Here is a 22,613-nt window from a genome sequence, read left to right as displayed (position 1 = left end):
ATCAAATATAAAAGCAAGTTTGGTCATTTGTTTCAATGCAAGAAAAAATAGAGTTCATAAGCAAGTATCTATGATGACCTTGTCTCAACCATATACAATAAATGTTAAAATAAACTTGTTGTATATCAACTCTTCAGATAAAGCAAAATCACTTCGCTACTGGGAAGATTTTTCAGCTGTCATTCAATATGTACTTTGGGAAAACTGTAAAGTATAAATATGCTCATAAAAGAGCAAGGACCAAGTGAAATGAATTTAAAGTTTTCTAAGACTTCTTTTTATCAGTTGTGTATACTTGGCCTTGAGTCTGAGGTTTCATTGAATATGTATTTTAAAAAATCTATATATCTAACCACATTCAAAGCCCATTATTGGGAAATAACAAAATGTTCCCTTGTCCTTTACATCAAGATGCTATTAAAGAACATTTGTAGAGCCCTTCGGAGCTGACAGTGAACATAGCACAAAATAGTTGACATTAAATGAACACTGTCATTAATCTGTCCCTTACTTTTGACTTAGAACATTCTGTAAATACCCCAATTCTGGAAATAAACAGGTATTAAAGTTCTACCCTCTGTACAGGGGCACCTCCGGTCATGTTGTAGAGTAGGAAAAAGGAATAAATTGAGTGAAGGACTTCAGTACCTCTGAGAACTCATGTACTGGCCAGGTGCAGTGGCTCATGCCTGTAATCCCAGCACTTTGGGAGGCCAAGGTGGGCGGATCACCTCAAGTCAGGAGTCAGACACCATCCTGACCAACATAGAGAAACCCCATCTCTATGAAAAATATAAAATTAGCCAGACGTGGTGGCGCATGCCTGTAATCCCAGCTACCCGGGAGGCTGAGGCAGGAGAGTCGCTTGAACCTGGCAGGCAGAAGTTGTGGTGAGCCGAGATTTGCCATTGCACTCCAACTTGGGCAGTAAGAGTGAAACTCCATATAAAAAAAAGAAAAAAAGAGGAATACAGGTAGAGGAACATAAGGAATCACATCATTGTGATAATTTAATTAGGAGGGCTCCCCAGTCATTACGACTCTCCCCTCTTCTCCAGCTTTCAGAACCTAAGATCAGCAGAAGCAGCAGGCTGTGCAGCTCCAGCACCACTCCTGTGCTCCCTGCCCTCCCTGGGCCCCCGAGGTCACTCTCCCTGAACCTTTATCTCTTCTTCATCTTACTAGTTTTTCCTCTGCACACACACAGAGGACACCTACCCTTTCTGTCTACTGCTGTTGCTCTGCTCCTTTCCTATTCATTGCTTCTGCTTCCCACCCATATGGCAAAGCTTAGCTATTTAAGGAAGCCAGACTCCCCAGAACACTGCTTAAGTGTTTACAGTTATATTAAATAGAAAAATAAAAGAATCAATGAAGAAGATGCTCAAAGAGGAACGTGTACTTTGTACATCTCATAGTGGACTTGTCCTAGGAGAATCAGAACTCTGGCAGAACTCATGTAATCCTTAAAGCTCATGCTATGATTATTGATTAAAAGAGGGCAGCTGAGACCTTTGACAATTCAGAGGCCAGTGGTCTGTGCAGTTAGTGTGGCTTCTCTAACAGGGAAAGGCATATAAAGAAAAGGAAATGAGACAGCCTGGGGCACAAGTTCAAGTATGAGCAATGTTATCACATGTTCCATAGTGCCTATCAAACAAGTGTGTATGGTCATATTAGTCTCCTCCTTAGCAACTGGCCCTCCCATAATATTCAAAGCCATCTGGATATCTGCTCTTATTTGCAAGCAGTCAGGAAAAGTAAAGTAAGAGGGTTGTTAATACGAGCTTTGTGAACCCCAGCTCTCTCCATGTGCTTCAGCTCTGACCAGGAGAGAGCAACTCAGGAGGTGAGGTCTATCCGAAGTTGCCAGATTTGACCAGTTAACAGTGCAACAGTTTGAAGAACAATGACTCTAGCCCTTTAGAGGTTAAAGGCTATTAGGTAGATGTGTAGGCATCTGCTCAGATCACATTCATAATAAACTTGCAATTCCATGGCTCTATTATGCTGTAAGATTTGACCCCAAGGCATCAGAATCAAAGAGACCCGTAGGATGCCTGAGGCAGGGATCAAAATGGGCAAAGTAGAAAAAGGACTCTCTGAGAAACAACTTACCATCATCAGATCTCCTGCTAGCCATAGCCTGGTTCTATATCCAGTTGATGCCAGGATTTCCTTGCAAGTGGTAGCAAGAGGACAACTACAACAATGCAGACTCACCCACAGCCCCTTCTGCTGCTCCCCACCCAGCACCCATCTGTGAGGTTTCTGAACAGTGAGCCATTTCAGGTTTTAAATTTCATTGTACGTACAATTTTATCACTCACTGAGATTTTTTTTCTAAAATAAAGAAGCATTTAATTTTTTTCTCTCTTCAGCTGTTAGCACATTTAAGTTAGTTCCTGCTTTTTTTGTTTAGGTAGTTTTTGTTCACGATGATTTTTTCTTCTCTCGCTCATTGGGATAGAAGTGGAATATATAATTATTTTTGTGATGTTAGGATTTGTTGTTGTGCGGAGAAAAAAAGATAAAGGTCAAATGATCAAAGGCATTTGTCGATGACCTAGAAGAGCGTTCAGATTTAAGCATTATTACAAGGGATCATCTCATGCTAAGAGTAATTTTACTTGACACATGTGGCAATTAATGTGTCAGGCAAAATGCTGCTTACCCTTACTAATCATTACTTTATTGTAGAAATACAGTAGTCCCTTGGTATTGGCCTGGGATTTGTTCCAGAACCCCCGCCCCAGATATCAAAATCCATGCATACTTACATCCCACATTTGGCTCTGCAGAACTTCCCTGTGGGAAAAGTTGGTCTTCCTTATCCGCAGGTTTTTGGATCCTGTGAACGCTGTATTTTCAATCCTCACTTGGTTGTGGATGCAGAACCCACAGATACTGAGGGCCAACTGTGCTTATTGAAAAATATCCACATGTAAGTGGACCCACGCAGTTCAAATTTGTGTTTCTCAAGGATTAGCTATATTTGTTTCGTGCTTGAAAGCCAAGCAGGTAGGATGGTATCATAGACAAAGCATAGGCTCAATTTTTTTCTTTTTTTTGCTGTTTTTATGATCTTCACTTAGTATAAAAGCTTCTGTCAAAAACTGCAACCTCCAGTACCAGTAGCAAAGCATTTCTAAAAGATTTTGACTAAGGTACTTCATCAGTGCATGGCCCGATGCACTACATGTATAAATTTCATCTTTACTACATTAGATTTCTACCAGTTGTATAGAAATAACCTAGTATGCTTAGTTAGGACAATATGTTTAATATTGGGGATGATCTTAAGAAATTATAGATTTCTCAATATGGTATTCTAATTAAAACCTAATTAGCAATTCACTGTGCTAGAACTTGGATTTTTTCACATAGAAATAATTTCACTATGCATGGAAAGTAAAGATGTATTTTTTGGAGACATTAGAATTTCAAAAATATAAGGCAGCACATGTGGAATGTAGAGGTGTTAAAAATCTTAAGTGTGGGTTTCTCTATAGCTCTAAGCTTGAACAGTTTTGTATAATCAACGAGCTTGCCAAACAGTATCAAAAAACTCATTTTCTTCAAGTGCTTTATTTATCTTTAATAGAACCTTCATCACCCTGGTGTTGTAAATTTGGAGTGTATGTTTGAGACGCCTGAAAGAGTGTTTGTTGTTATGGAAAAACTCCATGGAGACATGCTGGAAATGATCTTGTCAAGTGAAAAGGGCAGGTTGCCAGAGCACATAACGAAGTTTTTAATTACTCAGGTAAGAAATAAATTAGAGACAGAAAAAATACAATATTTAATATCAAGTGTTATCACTGTTTAACCACAGCTTTCTAGCCTTTGTTGTTTAGTCCCTACTTCCAGTCTAAACGACACTAGAAAAGGTTGTAGTGGCTTATGGTATTATGTGATTTATATCTAAATTAATCAGACTCTACAGTCTACCAAATTAGTAACATATTTGCAGGTCCATATATTCACACTTTTCATGAAAATTTAAAATGTACATTTGTTTAGTTTTGATTATTTGAGAATATTTAAGAATGGTGTCCCTGTTAGATATAGGTCTTTTATCTACATCTGTCTTGGCTGCTGTATGAATACCATCATATGATAATTTTTTCATTGAAATTTCTTTAGAAACCTATGTTAATCTAGCTCATTTCAGTGTCTTTAACATAAAGAAATTTGAATGTTCATTGTCAGTTTTTTTCTTGGCCTTTTAACTGGTAGAAGACATTTTGAAATTAATAAACTGGAATGAAATTATTTTGGTGATTTTTCTTCTTTATAGATACTTGTGGCTTTGCGGCACCTTCATTTTAAAAATATAGTTCACTGTGACCTCAAACCAGAAAATGTGTTGCTAGCATCAGCTGATCCTTTTCCTCAGGCAAGTATAAAAGCCTCTCTCAGCAAAAAGCCAGTTGACAGCATCGCTGGCTTCCATGTGGCATCTTGTCACCTTCCATTTTTCCCTTAAAACCTTTATTTGTTGCAAGTGTTTTCTATTCATTTTTATCCATTTGTTACCTTCTTTTACCTTTGGGACTATGGCCATGTGGTTTTTTGGTGAAGCCAGCCTGATTATACACAAAAGTTCCTTCTCATTATGCCTTTTGGCTTTTCTAGAAGTGGCCTGAGTGACAACACTTGAGAGTCCCAGAGATGTTACCAGCTCACTAATGGGCAAGATATTAAACCTCACTGTTGTTCTCAAGGACAAGGGAAAAACGTTTTTCCTTTCCTCAACTTAGAGAGTGGGAAACCAGCTCTCTTCAGGGAATTATAGATCTCAAGTGACCTGACTGAGATGACTGTCCTGCCTTGCTTCCCTAACACCTTCTGGTCCTGCCTATATATGTGCCAGTGCAGAGCTAATTTTGAGGATTATTGTGGATGACATGACACATCTTTGTACTTATCCTTCATCTTCTACTCATAATAAGCCCTTCTACTCATAAGTAGCCCTTCTACTCATAATAAGCCCAAATCAAATCATCACTTCCCTGATTTGCATAATGCTTTCATGCCTTGTATACGATATTACCCACTTCTGAGTACACTTACCTTCTTCATATTTGTCTCTCGGGTTTTGGAGAAGGAAGACTGCTTTTTGGTTTTGTGGGTTTTTTTTTCATTTATTTTTATTTATTTATATATTTATTTATTTTTTCAGACAGAGCACTCTGTTGCCCCTGGCTGGAGTGCAGTGGTGCAGTCTCAGCTCACAGCAACCTCTGCCTTGCAGGCTCAATCAGTCCTCCCACCTCAGCCTCCCGAATAGCTGGGACTATAGCCACACACCACTATGCCGGGCTAATTTTTAAATTTTTTGTAGAGATGGGGGTCTCTCTGTGTTGCCTAGACTGACCTTGAACTCCTGTCCTCAAGCAATCCTCCTGCCTTAGCCTCCCAAAGTGTTAGGATTACAGGCATGAGCCACTGTGCCCTGCCAAGGGAGACTGTTTAGATGATATTTTTATGAATGAAAACATACTTTTGTATCACTACATAAACCACTGTCTTCAAATACCTAAAATAGAAAATAGCTATTACTTTAAGAAATCCATATCATTTAATGTAAAGGTAAAGTATTTAAAATATTATGGTTGTATCTGGTGAACATGAACTAAGACACACACATACACAATTGCGAACAGAGTATTTCTGCAAATCCTTTTATCAACAGGTGAAACTCTGTGATTTTGGTTTTGCCCGGATCATTGGAGAAAAGTCTTTCCGGAGGTCAGTGGTGGGTACCCCAGCTTACCTGGCTCCTGAGGTCCTAAGGAACAAGGGCTACAATCGCTCTCTCGACATGTGGTCTGTTGGGGTCATCATCTATGTAAGCCTGAGTGGCACATTCCCATTTAATGAAGATGAAGACATACACGATCAAATTCAGAACGCAGCTTTCATGTATCCACCAAATCCCTGGAAGGAAATCTCTCATGAAGGTAATATCTTCCATTCAAAAATGATAATGATCTAATCCTTATGTATTTATGTTATTAATTTAAATTAATTTAATTGTAAATTGTTAACTTGATAAATGCTCATTGTAAAGTGCCCACCAGAATGGAAACACAAAGACACGAATTAATTTGGGTGGGACACGTACATATAACGGAAATTGGGTTATGTATATTAAGAAGTAAGTGAACAACCAGAGAGAATGTATTTTGGCTCATTTCATTAGAACTTATAAATATTTATACCTTAATATAATGGTAATAATGAATCATTAGTAAAGGCTTACTTATATGTGCCTAGTTCTGTGTTAAAAACTTTTCAACTATTGTCAACACAAAAATGTTATGATATTGATATTTTAATGATCATATTACATATATTAGTATACCAAGTTCTTTGTCTACTGATTTTCTCTCTGTGGCATTAAAATATGTGTAATATTTTACCTGGCCATTCCCCTGGAATTTTTAGGTTATTTCTTTCTGTTTAGTATTAGAACATCCTGATGTATCATTCCTATATATATCTCTGATGATTTCTTTAGAATAGATTACCTTGGCAATGTTGCATTGTTTAGAGTTATATTCTTAATAATCACTTCCTTCCTCTTAAAGGAAAAAAGATTGTTTAAAAGAAATTGCAGGGACTGACAGGGCAGAAAAAGTGACTCATTCAGTACTTCGGAAACAAGTTCCTCCGTTAACATACGTTGGAGTGTATTTAATTCTCATAAAAATTCCATAAGATAGGTGTTACTATGGTGGCTATATTTCAAGTGTGGATCATGAGGTCAGAGGTTCGAGACCAGCCTGGCCAATATGGTGAAACCCTGTCTCTACTAAAAATACAAAAATTAGCTGGGCATGGTGGCACACACCTGTAGTCCCAGCTACTCAGGAGGCTGAGGCAGGAGAATCACTTGAACCCGGGAGGCGGAGGTTGCAATGAGCTGAGATTGCACCACTGCACTCCAGCCTGGGCAACAGAGTAAGACTCTGTCTCAAAAAGAAAAAAAAAAGAGAGAGAGAAGTGACACCACTGGTTAAAATACAAAGCTAGTAAGTAGCAGGGGTACAATTCATACCCAGGAAGTCTGAACATACTTCTTTCACTAGTAGCCCTACTTCTTTTCTAGTTTACCGGCAATATCTCATTCTAGGTTCATTCTGTTTGTTCGGACGTTCACCATGTAAAAAGGCTAGTACATTTGTAAACATCTCTTATGTGACGTCTGTTACTGCATATGTTGGTATAGCAATGAGAAAAGAATGTATAAACTGCCTAGGAGAAATTAAGTTCTTAGACTGCTGTTGGTATTAAATGCCAAGAGCTATCCATTATCAGAGCTTTAAGTTACCATTAGCAACAACCTTTAACATCCTCTAATTAGTTGTAAATCATAGGTAGATGGATATATCTTAAAGGAAACTGTGGCCTACAAAAGAACTACCATGTTTGCCAAAGGAATAATTAAACATTTTTCACAATTCAACAAAGATGAAAAGTAAAGTGTAATTATGTTTCTTTCTCAGGAGACAGAATTATCAAATAACCTTGTGACCCTTGTTAGGAAACATTACATCTAAATAGAGCTCACCATTATGCCTGATACTGCTCATTCAGAGATCCAGCAAAATAAGTTGATCCTGTTATCAGAACGCAAATCTGGAATACCACTGAAGCCAATCAGACACTTTCCTGTTCTACAGGAACTGGGCGTTGGGGAAATAACCTTCACGTTTTTAAACCCTTTTTCTTGGAGTAGTGGAACAAATGATGCCCCTCTCTCTGCTTTTGTGAAAATTTGACTTGCTATATAGCTATAGCCTATTAAGACAAAACCTATTCAGGCCAGAAATGAATAGTTACAAATTATGAACTTTTAACTATCACTAGTAATAGGCACCAGAGGACTAGATGTCAAAGGCTCAGGAAACCCTTGTTGGGAAACCACAATACGCATACGCAGTAGGTAATACGAAAGTAGAGGACAGAACATCAGATGTGCTTCACAGAACTTGAATGTTAGTTGGGGAGACGAGTTATGTGATGTTGGATAAGATAATAATTTATTTCCTTGAATTGTTACCTAGGTGGAAAATCAGGGCCTCCAAGTTCAGGGGAAGGAGAATCACTGTGGACTTTACCAGTTAGGACTCCACTTTCAGAGGAGATAGAATTTAGGCCAGTCAGTGAAGAATAGAAAGAAAGAGACATAGCATTTTAGCGAGAGGGAATTATACAGGATAATTCAAAAGGCATTTATATTTGACTAGGAAGTACACATTTTACTTGGCTATGGAAATGTCTAAGCACTAAAAATTTCCTACCACTCAGATGAAGTGATATGGAGACCAGCTCATATGGGAGATAGAACCCTCAGTTTTCCAAATGACTCAGTACCTCCTTATGGCTCACTCTTGCCTTTGAGGCACAGGCATTATACTGTTTGCGAACTAAAGCTCTGGATGGCAAAAAAAGTTATCTAGCTGCTGATGTATGCATAGAACTCATGCTTGAATATAGAGAAAAGTTAGTTAAATTACATCATAATATCAGTTAAGGTGTCACAAAAGTGGTTATTGGCCCAGGTTCTATCCCATTATCATATTGAGAACAAATAATTCCATCATTAGAAGTTATAATGGAGTTGAGACCAAATAATTTTAATTTTAAGCATGTAGGACCTGACAAACACACCAGCAAAACTATTAATAGTATCTGGCACAGGGTGGTCACAACTGATATTAGATTAATTTTTAGTCTCAGGATACTTTAAACCACACCAGAAACACTAAGAATCCAGATCCAGGGAAATAAAAACCCAAGCACCTCCACGATTTTGCCAAAGATAAAATGTCAACAGTCGAGTAGTTTGAGATAGAGAGTCCTGTCTGCCATTCTGAGTAGTCATCACTTACCTTCCTTGGGCTTCAGTTCCTCAACTGTAAAGTGGGAAATGATTCCCGCCTACATAATGCGGTTTTAACAAAGACTGAATGAGATAAAGGTTATGAAAGGCATCTATAAAGGCAGGCGTGGGGTGAGCCAAGAATTTGCATCAGAAGGAAGACAGCAGAACACTAAGCACTTGCCCTGGCTGGTAACCAAAAATTGATTGTATCATTTTAGAAACGATGTGCAGGATTCCTTAGTGTTCTTTGGACATATTACTAGTTGTAATGTATTTTTTTTTTCCTGGTATGAAAAAGCAAAAGAAAATGTTGTAAGGTAAGATCTTAATAACTTGCATAGATGTGTCAGAATTACAAATTTCTTTATTATGAATTTTTTCTGTTATTGTAGATGTTGACTTGATACAATATGATACCTATATATTGGGGTACTTGAGTAGTCCTTGCACTGCTTGATCCTCACAGCAATCCTCTGATAAGTGATTTGATTTAGTATCTGCGTTAGAGAGAACCCAGAGAGGTTTCATGAGCTTGGAATCAAGGGCTTAGACTGGAAATCATTTATAATTTGTCTCCATTCTTTACACTATACATTGTTGTATACCAAAAGGGTGCTTATTTCTTATGGCTTGATATTTAGGAAGCTACAGAATATTTTGCTCATTAATTATTCCCGCTAAGATGATTTAATAAGCTGAGTATTGGCATTCTGGATATATGCCTGCTAATACTTTATCAATGAATTAACAGGACTCTTGTGTTTACATAACAGAAACCTATCTCTAACTTAGGCAAATAAGATACTTTATTGGCTCATGCAACTGGGAAGTCCAAAAGGTAAACCTCTGATTCAGCTAGATCTTAAAGCTCAAGTGTTATTGTTTCGCCATCTCTCACCTCTGCTTTACTTTAAGATGACTTCTTAAAGCAATGATACCCTAGCAGCTCCAAGCTTATGTGCTACTTATTGTCCATGAATCAGAATGGAAGAGGGATCATCTCTCCATAGCTGTAGGGTCTCTGGAAGGGGCACTGATTGGCTATGGTTAACTCCCTTAATACCCAGGGAACAATCATTCAGCAGCCCCAGGAGCCTGGCTCTGATTGGCCATATGGATGATGATGACAACCTCCAGGTGGAGGAAGGAAGTTCCTGCAGGGAAAAGATGCTAGGCTAAAAACAATCACAAAAGCATTAACAGATGTCCTTTATAAAAATAGATGTTTTGGGTGCAAAATAAGGTATGACTTGAAAAATGAGAGAAAATTTGAAGAAAACTTACCAAATCGTGTTTCCAGTAAAATGGAGATAGTGAAATTAATTAAATGATGAAAGAAAAAATGTGAATAGCTCACACTTTTACAGCATTTGCCCTGTAGCCAGGCACTATTCTAAACACTACATATGTGAATTTGTTTAATGACCCCAGCGTTTGAGTATTTACTCAGAGGATTGTTTTATTATTGTTTGCATTTTGAAGATTAGGTAATGCAGGCATAGAGGGTTAAGTAGCTTGTCTGGGTTGGGCCAGGGTACAAATCCTGTCTGCTGGCTCCAATGCAGATGCTCTTATGCAGGATATTGACATCCTCTTGATTATCTTTCTAATGGATTTAGCCATGCTGTCACATTAAATTTTTAAAATGCTTTCACAGGCATAGAGCTAGAGTAGTAACACAAATTTTAATAATTTCTAAAAGTACTGGGAAATAGGATCACACTGTGATAAAGAACTGAGTTGTGAGCTGTACCATTTAGTATCTTGGTGATCTCATCCACATTACTTGTTCTCTTAGGTCTCAGTTTTCTTTTCTGATATGGTGATGCTAATTCCTACCTTACTGGGTTATTGTAAGTATTAAATGAGATTGTGCTGGAAACTGCTTAGCACAGTGATTGGCATGTCTATATTAGTTTAAATATTGATAATTTTCCATGTCCCAGTCACTTTACAATCTTTTCTTCTATCTGTATGTATGTATTTAGTTTTTTATAAATGTAAGCATTCATATATATAAAACTATAATTGTGTATAAAGATATATAACTGAATGCATTTATGTATAACTTACTATAGTTAAGTAATATAAATTATTATAAAATAAATACATTATAAACAATATATAACAAAATACATACATACATTATATATATAGTTATGCATATATAACTATATAAAAATGCATGCATACAAATGAAACATTCCAGCATGAATTATATGTTTACAAACAGTTGCACAAAAGGAGAGTCTAGCTCATCATGGGGAAAGAGTGTGGGAACATTTCAGTCTATCCTAAGGCAGTGTTGTATGTTCTACCATATTTCATTTCATCATTATGGCCGTGTCAGTGGTCATTTGTTATCCACTATATCCCTCGCTACCCATCAGTAATTAGACGTGGCCTTGCCTCATCTCCAACTTTATCTCATACTGGGTTAGGCTTAGTGGTCAGCACATTCATTTTGTTACCTTTCTCGGTTCCTTGAAAGAACTTGTGTACCTATTTTTAAACATTCGCTTTAAATTTACTTTATCTGTGGAAAGGGCAGCTCAGTATCACTTTAACGTATTTTTAGATGACCAGGTACAACTAAGGAGAATTGCACCTTATCGTTTACCAGCATGCCCCTCCTTTCATCATATTTTTAAAAACAAGAACAAGAAATAGATCAAGATATCCCTCATGTGTGTAGTGTCTGGTATGTCATAAGGGTAAATCCCAGACAGTGCTAAAAACCTCAGGAAATTGCAAGCAAGACTCAGTCTGTGACTTAAGAAGTAGGTCGCAGGGGTGTGGAGCTTAAAAATTCAAAATGGAAAAACTAGCTATTACTCAAAACAAGCATATTTGTAAGGCAGGAGATTTCTAATAATTTTGCCAAAGAGCCTCTTTGATAATGCCTTATTTTAAACAACCTGTCATGGCCTAGCTATAGATCTATAGCAGGCATTTTTTAACTTTAGCATGCCAGCAGTTAATTAGAGGAGCTAGTTAAAAATGGAGGTTCCCAGGCTCTACCTCCTTAAACTGCTGTTCTGTACTGACAGCATAAGAAGTCCACGGTCCATGGACTACCCTTTCAAAACTGCTGCTCTAGAGCCCAGATCCCCTGAAATAATCTAGAACTCTAAAACAATTTTGAATTAAGTTTCTGATATTCAAAGTTAGATACATTATAAAATTTGTAAAATCATTTATGAATTTCTGTCATTTCTAAAATATTTTTGTATCTATATCATCTTTATCAGATATACAATATCAGGACATGTAACTTGTTCAAAATGTCAAATATATTGTAGTACAGATTGCCACGAAAATAGTGAGAATACAGAAAAAAGCACAAGTATCTTTTGTCAGGAATAAAGAAGAAACAGCTATAAACTCCAGGGAAGTACAAAAGGTTTTATAACAAAGTCGTGTACAGTAAAGATGCAACTAACATATGTGTCATGATTTTAAGCAATTAAAGGAATGTAGGGGCTGGAAATGGTAGCTCATGCCTGTAATCCCAGCACTTTGGGAGGCCAAGGCGGGCAGATCACCTGAGGACAGGAGTTCAAGACCAGCCTGGCCAACATGAAAACTCCATCTCTACTGAAAATAACAGAAATTAGGCAGGCGTGGTGGCGCGCACCTGTAGTCCCAGCTACTTGATAGCCTGAGGCAGGAGAATCGCTTGAACCCAGGAGGTAGAGGGTACAAGTGCCTCTGCACTCCAGCTTGGGCGACAGAGCCAGACTCTGTCTCAAAAAGTAAATAAATAAGTGGAATAAAGGAATGTAGGAAAAGAGAATCTCTTTAATACTTAAATTCTCCTTTGGGTATAGGTTTAAAGATTTCGGGTTACAGGCGATAGGAGGTAAGGGTTATAACCTAGAATTTATCAGTTAATAATTATATATAACTTGCTCCACATATTGCTTATTTATTTTAAGTTTTATGTGACCTGTAAATCAAGCATGTCTGAGTTAACTATAATTATGCAAAAGAATATGAATAATGAAACTTCTACAACACCAGGAATAAGGAGAACAAAGAAATGAAGAGAGCCGTAAGAGCTCTCACATCCACCGAGTTCATGATGGGATTCTGCCAAAGTAAATGAGTGGTGTTATGTGTGTTTATGTGTATCATTTAACATAAAATTTAACCATCAAAGCTTAAAGTTTTTAGTAACTATCACATAGATTATCTAATATCCTCCATACTGTGTGCCAGGCACTATTCTAAGTTACAAAGGTGGCCACTACTATAATTTAACATATCTAAATTATTTGGGAGAAAGAGGAAAACAGTAAGATAGGAAAAACTGGAATGAAATTATTCATCTGTGATGGAAAGAAATCACACTTTTTCAAAGTGGTTCTTCTCAAACTCTCTGTGATAAAGACCAGTTTTATTTCAATTTCTAAACATATGGACCAGTACTTTGTAAAATGTATTTAAAATATGACAGCAATGTTAAATAGCTATAAAAATTTCCAAAGACTTAGTCTCACTTTATATACTTATCTCATCATTGATTGATTACAAACAATTCAGACCAGCACTGATTCCTAGATCACTTTGAGCAGCACTAGTTTAGGGTCAATGAAACAAGTATAGAAGATACTGCAGTTATTATTTAGAGGTATGGAGCTAATTAGAAGAAGAATTTTAAATATTTAAAATAGGTAGTCTCTAGAAAGCAGGTCCAATAATGAGATATAAGAGTTTTTTGTTTTTGTTTTTGTTTTTGCTTTTGTACATGTCTTACTGATTTAGATCCTTTATCAGGTGCATACAATAACTTTCATTAAAAAACTAATAAAAGGTCATGGCGTGAAAGATAAATGGAGTAAATAGAGTACAACCTTTTGTAGAACTCTAATTCTTCCATACATGGTCTAAAAGGTGTCTAAAATTTGAAATAAATAATGTATAATATTTATATGTAAATATTCACTCAGGAGCTGTAGGATTACAGTTCTTTTTCTGTAATCGCTGCAGTGTGACTGAGCAGTTGAAGAAAGATGCAATCTTCAGTTACTCAACTATCCTGTCCACACAAAGAAGAATAGTCAAGTGTGAAGGTCAAATGAATTCTGTCTTCCTACATTCCTTTATTTGCTCAGAATTTTAACACACATCGTAAATGATTTTTCCCTACAGCTGACTTGATTATATAGCTGTTGTTTTCCACAGAGTTTATTCTTAGAGGAAAAGAAATGACACAGATAACCAAGCGATATGAATTGTATAGTTGGTAAAGTGAGATATAATTTGCTTCAGTGCAAGTCATTTCACTAGGAAAATGATGACAGACCTGTAGTGATGGATTGGAAAGCATTTGTTAGAGTCATAGTACATTTCCATTATCAAATTGAATTGATGTGTTCAATTAGAGATACACAGTAAATTTGAGGAAGGTTAGTAATGGGCCATGAAGATTCCCAGAGAAGTTGCTATTTTTTTCCTTCTGAGTTTTGATATTCCTTTATATGCCATTAGAGAGGCAAGCAGGCAGTAATCAACACAGAGGCAGCCTCGGAAATTGTCTCACAATGAGCCCCTGACCCCTGCAGACAAAAGATCATTTTCTGTGTTCTCAGGTGAAGTCTGAAGAAGCACCTATTCCCGAGTCACCTGCTGAGTTGTTTCTGCTCAGCTTCAGAGTCACATGGTTTGTCGGTATTCTCAGGAATTGAGACCAGACAGGAAGCCTTGACATTTGGTGACACATACACACACACACACTTTAGGTTTAATGCAAAGGCATAGGAAATGCCTTTAGTGCATCATAATGTTATAATTCTGCCTTTAGTGCCTTTAGTGCACTAAAGGCAGAATTATCAGATTGTGATGATGCAAACAGCGACGCAAGTTCCTTCCACTTGTGTGCTCTGGCAACCTCCATGGTAGTATTTATGCTTCTTTTTCCTGATAAGCACAGCTATAATTTATTCTTCCAATTGGTCTCAATCCTCAACTATAGAATATAGAATACATGGTATCTCAAGGCATAGAATGGCTATCATAATATACCACTAAATTTATCAAGGCATCTTAATTTTCTTTAAAATATTTTTGCCATTCAACTTGGTAAATTCAAATAAAATTGGTCACAAGTGTGTTTTTCTCTAGAAATTGGAGATTGAAAAATACAGCCAGTACAAACACAAAGCAAAGCTAAATAAAAGCCTAGCACCATTACCACATGGTATGTTTTCAAAATCCAACAGTGTTCCAGAACGTTAAACACTTAAGTTGGAAGTAGCACTTTGCCATGAAAAGGAACCAGCTGTAGGTCCCTCTTTCACAACATATTGTTCAAAACAAAAAAATAACCCCATTGAAAATAAGGCTCGGGTAGATGAGACCCAGAAATCCAATGGTACGAGAAACAAAAGAAAGACAATTGTCATTTTAATAATTAAACTGTGTTTGTAACAGTTTATGAGCCTTGCAGATCCAGCGAGCCTGCTGAATATTTATGAATAGATTGATTTGTCAACATATTAACACACTGTCAGACATAACGGCATGGAGGAGAGGCGAGGAGACTAGCCAGTGAACTGCTTAAAAATGCTGACTGGTTGCCAGGAAATTTAATCAGAATTGATAAGATAAAGTGACTTATGGAGGTCAGAACCTCCAATGGGGTTTAACATTCTAAACAATCTCAAGATTCTGGAATTAATTATGTTTAATTTTAATAAAAGAATATTAATTTTATACAATTAGTAGGAACTTTACAATTATGAGCCAAAGGCATACAATGCTTTGAAAAATATCTACCAGTAGAGTGATTTTTTTACATATATACCTATGTATACATATTTCAAAATCCAAATAAGGTAATATCTGCAAAGCATGTCCCATTAGGAAAAGAATCATTTATTTTGATAGCAAGTAATATACAGTTAATGAGATTTTCTCTAACAAATGATATTTATAGAGAGAAACTGCTCAGAGGTTTTAGCAAGCACATTGGCATTGTAAATGCTCAAAATTGGCTGCTTATTTGCCATTCAAAATAGAAATACTTCCTGTATATTTCAGTTACAAAGTTAAAGTTTCACTTCTGAATGTACATCATAGTTTAGTTGAAATATATGACACCTAAGTATGTGTGGAGATGTCTGAATAGAGGATCAACAAAGGTTAAATATTCTGTAAGTTTGCTTTCTTCCATAACAACAAAGAATAATGCTTCAAAATAAAATCTTATCTAACCCCTATACTGCTCCCAAGTGCCAACCCACTGACTAGTTATCTAGAATGTTATTAAATTGTTCTAGTGATGGAAAATACACAATTTCATGAGCAGCCCAGTGTCTTTTTAATCTGACCCCAAAACAATGAACAAAAATGTTCATGTATTTATACACACTGATAGAACAAGCCCAAACCCTTTCCAAATAAAGATTCATCTCAGTTTTGAAAGCAGTCATCATGTCTCCCCTAGCCTTCTCTTCTCCTGCACAACTTAGTTTTTTATATTCACCCTCCTGTTCACTGTAGCAGAAGCACTCTCTGCTTTATCTACGTTCTCTTATAGTCAAACCTCAGGACTGATCTGACTTAAGGGTCGATGAGTCTAATTAAGAGTAAAGTGGGCCAGGCATGGTGGCTCACGCCTGTAATAACAACACTTTGGGAGGACGGGGTGGGAGGATCGCCTGAGGTCGGGAGTTCGAGACCAGCCTGATCAACATGGAGAAACCCCATCTCTACTAAAAATACAAAATTAGCCAGGTGTGGTGCCTGTAATCCCAGCTACTCAGGAGGCTGAGGCAGGAGAATTGCTTGAACCCTGGAGGCAGAGATTGCGGTGAGCCAAGATGCCATTGCACTCCAGCCTGGGCAACAAGAGCGAAACAGAGAGAGTAAAGTGAAACTACTACTTCCCTCATTACAAAGTACACATTTCTGTTAGCACAACATAAAATAACATTTGATTTGGGTATAATAAATAAACTCATACTGAGTTTACTGTGGATTTAGAACCCAGAATTCATTCTTACATATATTCTTGATAAGCCAGATTTACCAATTCTGTACTTAGTCCTTTTGAGGAGACTGAGAGAGAAGGACCTAAATAGAGGACATAGTTTCAATTGTCTCCTTTAAGTTATTTACTAGCATGGCCCATTGCTCCAGTCTGTAGTTATTGGGAAATTATTTGTGTAATCCAACTTGTTTGCTCTTCGTGTTGGCAACTTCTGAGCAGAAATTATGCTTAAACCCTTCTATCTCTTCATTCCAGATACTGAACAAGATGGAGCTGAGGACAGATACCTCTGTGATTAGATAGCTTTCTGTATATTTATGTCCATCTATTCAGGGACCCTTTGGGCAATATTAAGCCAGTTTTTAACCACTATCAATATTCTCATACCTCTAGCTCCTTGCTACTCAAAATGTGGTCTGAAGTCCAGCAATATCGGATTGCCTAGTAGCCATTAAAATACAGACTATCAGACCCCACCTCAGAACTACCAAATCAGAATCTTCAGTTTCAGATCTCTTAACTATTTTTCATATGTATGTAAAAGTCAGAGAAACACTACTTAGCACAGTCGTGCTCAACTCTAGCTGCACACACCTGAGGCACTTCTACAAATACTGATACAAATACCAATATCCTCTCCTAAAGATTTTCACTTGACCTTTGGTTTGGGTATCAGTATTTAAAAATAAAACTTCCCAAAGGATTTTAGTGTGCAGTCCATTAAAACGAACATTGTAAAATAAACATAATCTGCGTGGCAGTTACTGTCAGCGTCATTATGATTTTCTAAAAGAAGTCACTGATCTTATGATCTGTTATATTTTGTAAGGTTGTAATGCCCTACCATCCAGAAATATTTTTAGCCAAATTATGCAAACCATATGCATAGCTCATTAAAATGAAACAAAGTCCAATATGAACACGATCAGAATAATATAAATATATTTTGATTTCTTCTTTAAAGTTTGAATCAATTGGGCTTCAGTTTGGAGGTTGCGGTATGGTTGTGTTTAAACAATTTATGATTTCCAAGATCATATCCCCAGTTTTCAGGAGGAAATGAAATTGGATGAAAAGCAAAGGAGTAACCATTGATAGAATAACTTTCTACAGAGGAAAGAACTGAAAAAGGAAAGATGCCTACTCGAGGCTCTAAAGGTCTTGCACTTCATTGGATTCCAGTAATTGACTCCGGAGCGAGTGAGATGATGATTTCCAGTGGCCTTGTTTGCTGCCGGCAGCCTCTGGTTTCAGTCCCTGAGAGGAGCGTCCCAGTTAGTGTTGCTGAGCAACAGCATGCTGAGTTGAGAGCTGGAATGTGAAGGGTTGCAAAACGATTTTTAAAATAAACACACAACTTCCCATCAGCATGAAGCAAGCCAAAGGGAGAGAAGTACTAAGCACTGCACTGTGACAGGCAGTGAGGCAGAATTGAAAGGGAAAAAGAAAACACTTGCCTAAAGGCAAGGAGCTTGAAGGTTGATTGGCAATGGCTCTATCACCAGAATGATTGTTCTCATCTGGTTTCTATTTTGAAAAGATACCTGAATATTTTGGGATGGAGAGAAGTCAGGGAAAAATGTATTGTGTCTTGACAAAAGAGATCAGCCTTGCGGTTTCACAGGTGATTTCCTGCCTGAAAAATACACATTGTAAAATAAACATAATCTGCCTGGCAGTTACTCTCAGCGTCATTCTGATTTTCCAAAAGAAGTCACTGATCTTATGATCTGTTGTATTTTGTAGAGTTGTGATGCCCTACCATCCAGAAATATTTTTAGCCAAAATATACAAACCATATGCATACAATATGGGTATTGAAATTTAGAGCTAAGAAAATGGCTATTTAAATTTCTAATTAATGTATTCAGTCTACCAAATGCTACTTAGCAAGCATTTTTCTAATGCATTGTAGTTTAAATATATTTAACTTAAAATATTTGTAAAACTTATGTGCAAAAAAATGAGTACCCAATCTGTGTGACCTTAAAGGAGCTAAAATCTAATGATGAGAGTGTGGGGAGATAGGCATGTATTGAAATAACAAAAGAAAATAAAATGGGAAATGGAATATGATTGAAAGGTGTGACCTGGGGAACCTATTAAGAATTTAAGCATGTCCAGTTACAGGTTTTTTTTGTAGAGTTTTCCGCAAGCTTTGGATGCCTTTCAGTTTAGCCACAACAATGACACCTGCAAATCTACCTTCTGCATACACAGAACCTGTTGTGTCCACACACTGGTATTTGCCTTAAAATGGAGAATGACTGCAATATAGTTTGTGCAACTTCAAATATAATTCTGTATTTTGTTGTTCTTGTTAGAAAAAAATGGAATCTCTATCATATTCTGATGGAATGCTCCTTTTCGTCTTAAAACATAAGGCCCCCTGCACCTGCATATACCATTTAATTTTGTCTTTGTTCAGGTATCCTTGTGCACCTGGCAAATAGGCTACACAGACTTCAGCTATCCTAATATCTGCTGAAAGTCCCATTCTGCTAAAAGAGAATGTTTGATAAAATTTTCTCTTTGCTTTCCTGACATTTTTGTCTCTAAACTGATAGGGAAAGGAGAAAAAATTTTGTACAGGAAGTTAGAAGGAGAGTAACTGTGTTAGCCAAAAATTTATTGTAGCACAAAAGAAACATTAGATTTCAAAAAATAGGTATCTTTTTTTTATAATTTGTAGGGAACATTATTGTGAATCTATGGCTAGAGACATTTTATAAAGCACAAAACTCTGCTCATGAGGAGAAAATTTTAAAATGGAAATTTACACCATACAATTGTTTAAAATTTTTCCATAAGAAGAGTAAAAAAAAGGACTTCCCACATGCCCGGATGTGGCTATTTAAGAAACTTTAGATAAGACAAGGTATTAAAAAGATGGAAGGAGAGGATTGAGCTTAAACATGAATAAAGATAATAAAATTCTCAGAATAATGTTGGAAAGACTCACCCCCCAGAATAAATGAGCAATTATAATCAGAAAATAATTATACTGCTCTTCAAAAAGGTTGGTGTCATATTTACTGCAAAAAGAATGATGAACTAGCCACTGCCTGTTTTACTCCTGTGTCCTTCAGGAACAAAGTGGTGGGAGGTTGGGGGTATTCAAACTGAGAAAATAGTAGGGGAAGAAGATACAGGGAACCCAAGAGAATAAAGGATTCTCATTTCCCCTACTGCTTTGGCCCTTGTTCCATCTCTGCTATTTAAATGTCATCTGTTTATTGCCTGAAACCACCAAAAGACCGCACTGTGTTGCAATACATCTTACCCCAAGAAACCTAGGTATTTGGATATAGTCCTTTTGCTGTTTTTATAGAAGGAGGTACAGGGTACCAAGAATTTCTGAGGCATTCTTCCCCAAGTATCTCTTTTGCATAGAGCTCCAGATTCCTGAAGGACCCAGCTCCTTGTGGAGATACAGGTAACTGGAGTTTCAGCATTCTGCTACCCTTCCCCACTTGGGCACCAGCATCCTAATCTGCAGCTGTGCCAGATTATGACATTTCATTCTGCTCCACTCCTTACTTCCCTCTCCCGTAGCCACACCATGTTCCCTTTCTCCTTTACTTTGTTTTTGAGAGGAGTTGATAGAATGGCCCAATTTTGTATCTGTCACTCCCATTGTCCCTCTCCCCTACTCTCCTGCAGTTCCAAAGGCATGTCCTACCACATTCACTCTAGATCTAAATTCTGAATTTTGATTTTAGTTTTGGAACCGGACTGCAGACCCCCATTGGGCTTTTTTCCCCTCATTGTTGGCTCTCTTCTGGGACTGCTGTGACTTCTCCAGCTTTACTAGACTGACTGCTCCTTTACTACTGGCTTCCCCTTTCCCTTGTCTTAGTGTCTTTATCCTTGATAAATTACATATGACAGTCTCTGTTGGGAGCTGGCACCTATGGGAAATGAAAGTATCACAAAAGTGCACTCAGTAGCAGCTATGAGATGGGTAAACATTCAGAGCTGGACACACTGCATATTGAAGAAATTAACAGATGTGCTCTTAGAGCCATGGTAATTTTTAATAAATCATAGACAAAATGAGAGAGATACCAAGGTATTTAAGACAAGTAGAATTTCTAAAAGGGGGAAAGAATGGATTCTGAAATTATTCAACAAGAAGCTTAGTATTTATCCTTGACAAAATTCTGGAATGAATGAATGATTAAATAGATGATTTGCAGATATTTAGAAAACAAATCTTGGCCCTTAGAAGGATATGACTGAAAGTCAGTATTTGTCAGTGTTAATTTACTTAAAATGTATTATTCCAGAATGACTGCACTTTTTTTTAAGTAGGATTTTTTAAGTAGGGTTACCAGATTGGTAGAATGAGTCTTACCAAGAACCGATGTGTCTCAATGATAAAGCATTTGAGAAAAAAAAATTGCCTAAAATAGCCTTTGGAGAAGATGGTAAATGTGAGCTGCATAGGAATACTTCTAGGAGGAAGCATTGCCTGCTTTTAAGGCTTGCTCAGAGAATAATTGATAGGCCTGGCAGTTGGTAATGCGTTTTTGTGATAGAGTCAGAAAGCCCTATGTTTAAGCCTTATCCTGAAAAAAGTTACAATAATTATATTAATACATAGCAGATGGGCTTATTCGGTGTGGACGTGACAGAAAGCTAGGAGAATTAATGATACAAGGGTGTCATCACATTCAGAGCTATGGTCTCAGAGATGCACATACACATATACACACATCCTTGCATTCAAGCACATAAAAGTATGGTGGAAACATAACTAAGAATTTAACTATCATGACTGTAAAAACAAAAAAAAAATTAGTTAAATTTTGAGATTATTATCTACTTACAATGATGCGTTAATGGTATAATATGGCTGCAGTCTGCCATAGTGTTTAAGAGCACAGGCTTTGAAGTCCAGTCCCCCTGGGTTTCAAATTCAGCTCTATTGCCAAGGAGCTGCCTGACTTTGACCAAGTCACATGGCCTTTTGAAGCTTCAGGTTTTCCTTTTATATAAAATGGAGATTAAAATAATAACTACTTTCAGGGGGTTGTTATAAGGACTAAATAAGAATATGAATGTAATTTTTTTAAAAAAAGAATGAAAACCCCTCAATCCTAAGCTATATGAATAATATATTTGTGTATAAATCAAATTGGCCATTAATGAAGAAAATGTTGGTCAGTGATGATTACTGAATTTTAACAGGGACATTGAGTAAAGCTAGTGAATATTAAAATCAAGGTTACAGGAGGACTAAGGAGGCTGAAAGATCTGAAGGAACCATAGAGGTGAGATGAAGGCGAATGAGTCACTGTCTCCAAAGATGTAAAGAATTGTCATATAAAATAAAGTTCTCCATTGCATCTAAAACATAAATAGGACTAATGACAGTAAGTTATAAAAAGAAAATACTTTTTTTTTTTTTTTTTGCTTTGAGTAGGATATTAATTAAAGGTCAAAGATTCAAAATGGTGTGTTGTGTCATGATATAATCTGTGGTCTGGGGAAGGGCATGCACGTGCCTTTGTAACTAGATTGTGAGCTTTTCAGGGCCAGGGCTTGATCATTAACTTTTTATTTCATAAATAATTGCCAACAAGAATTAAGGAAGATTTGGTGAATGAAGAGTTAAATGAATGATTTATACATACATAATACATGTGAGACAATTTTATTACATGAATATTGTAGCAATGTAGACATGGCCAGTAAAGAGAATATTGGAAGGAAAAA

General features: G+C 36.9%; 1 protein-coding gene across 4 annotated transcripts in view; it reads left to right on the top strand.

Annotated features, from left to right (window-relative positions):
• PRKD1 (protein kinase D1) overlaps window positions 1-22,613 on the top strand; it is a 355,629-nt gene that overhangs the window by 328,772 nt on the left and 4,244 nt on the right. For all 4 annotated transcript variants that reach the window (XM_073010867.1, XM_073010866.1, XM_073010869.1 and 1 more), the window contains 3 exons: window positions 3,605-3,766; window positions 4,301-4,399; window positions 5,699-5,966. In XM_073010867.1, coding sequence (XP_072866968.1) covers window positions 3,605-3,766; window positions 4,301-4,399; window positions 5,699-5,966 — 529 coding nt within the window. The remainder of the gene's footprint in view (window positions 1-3,604; window positions 3,767-4,300; window positions 4,400-5,698; window positions 5,967-22,613) is intronic.

The sequence above is a fragment of the Chlorocebus sabaeus genome, chromosome 24, assembly GCF_047675955.1.
Source record: "Chlorocebus sabaeus isolate Y175 chromosome 24, mChlSab1.0.hap1, whole genome shotgun sequence".
Taxonomy (NCBI): Eukaryota; Metazoa; Chordata; class Mammalia; order Primates; family Cercopithecidae; genus Chlorocebus; species Chlorocebus sabaeus.
Note: the sequence above shows the minus strand (reverse complement) of the source record. Positions and strands in the feature narration are given on the sequence as shown.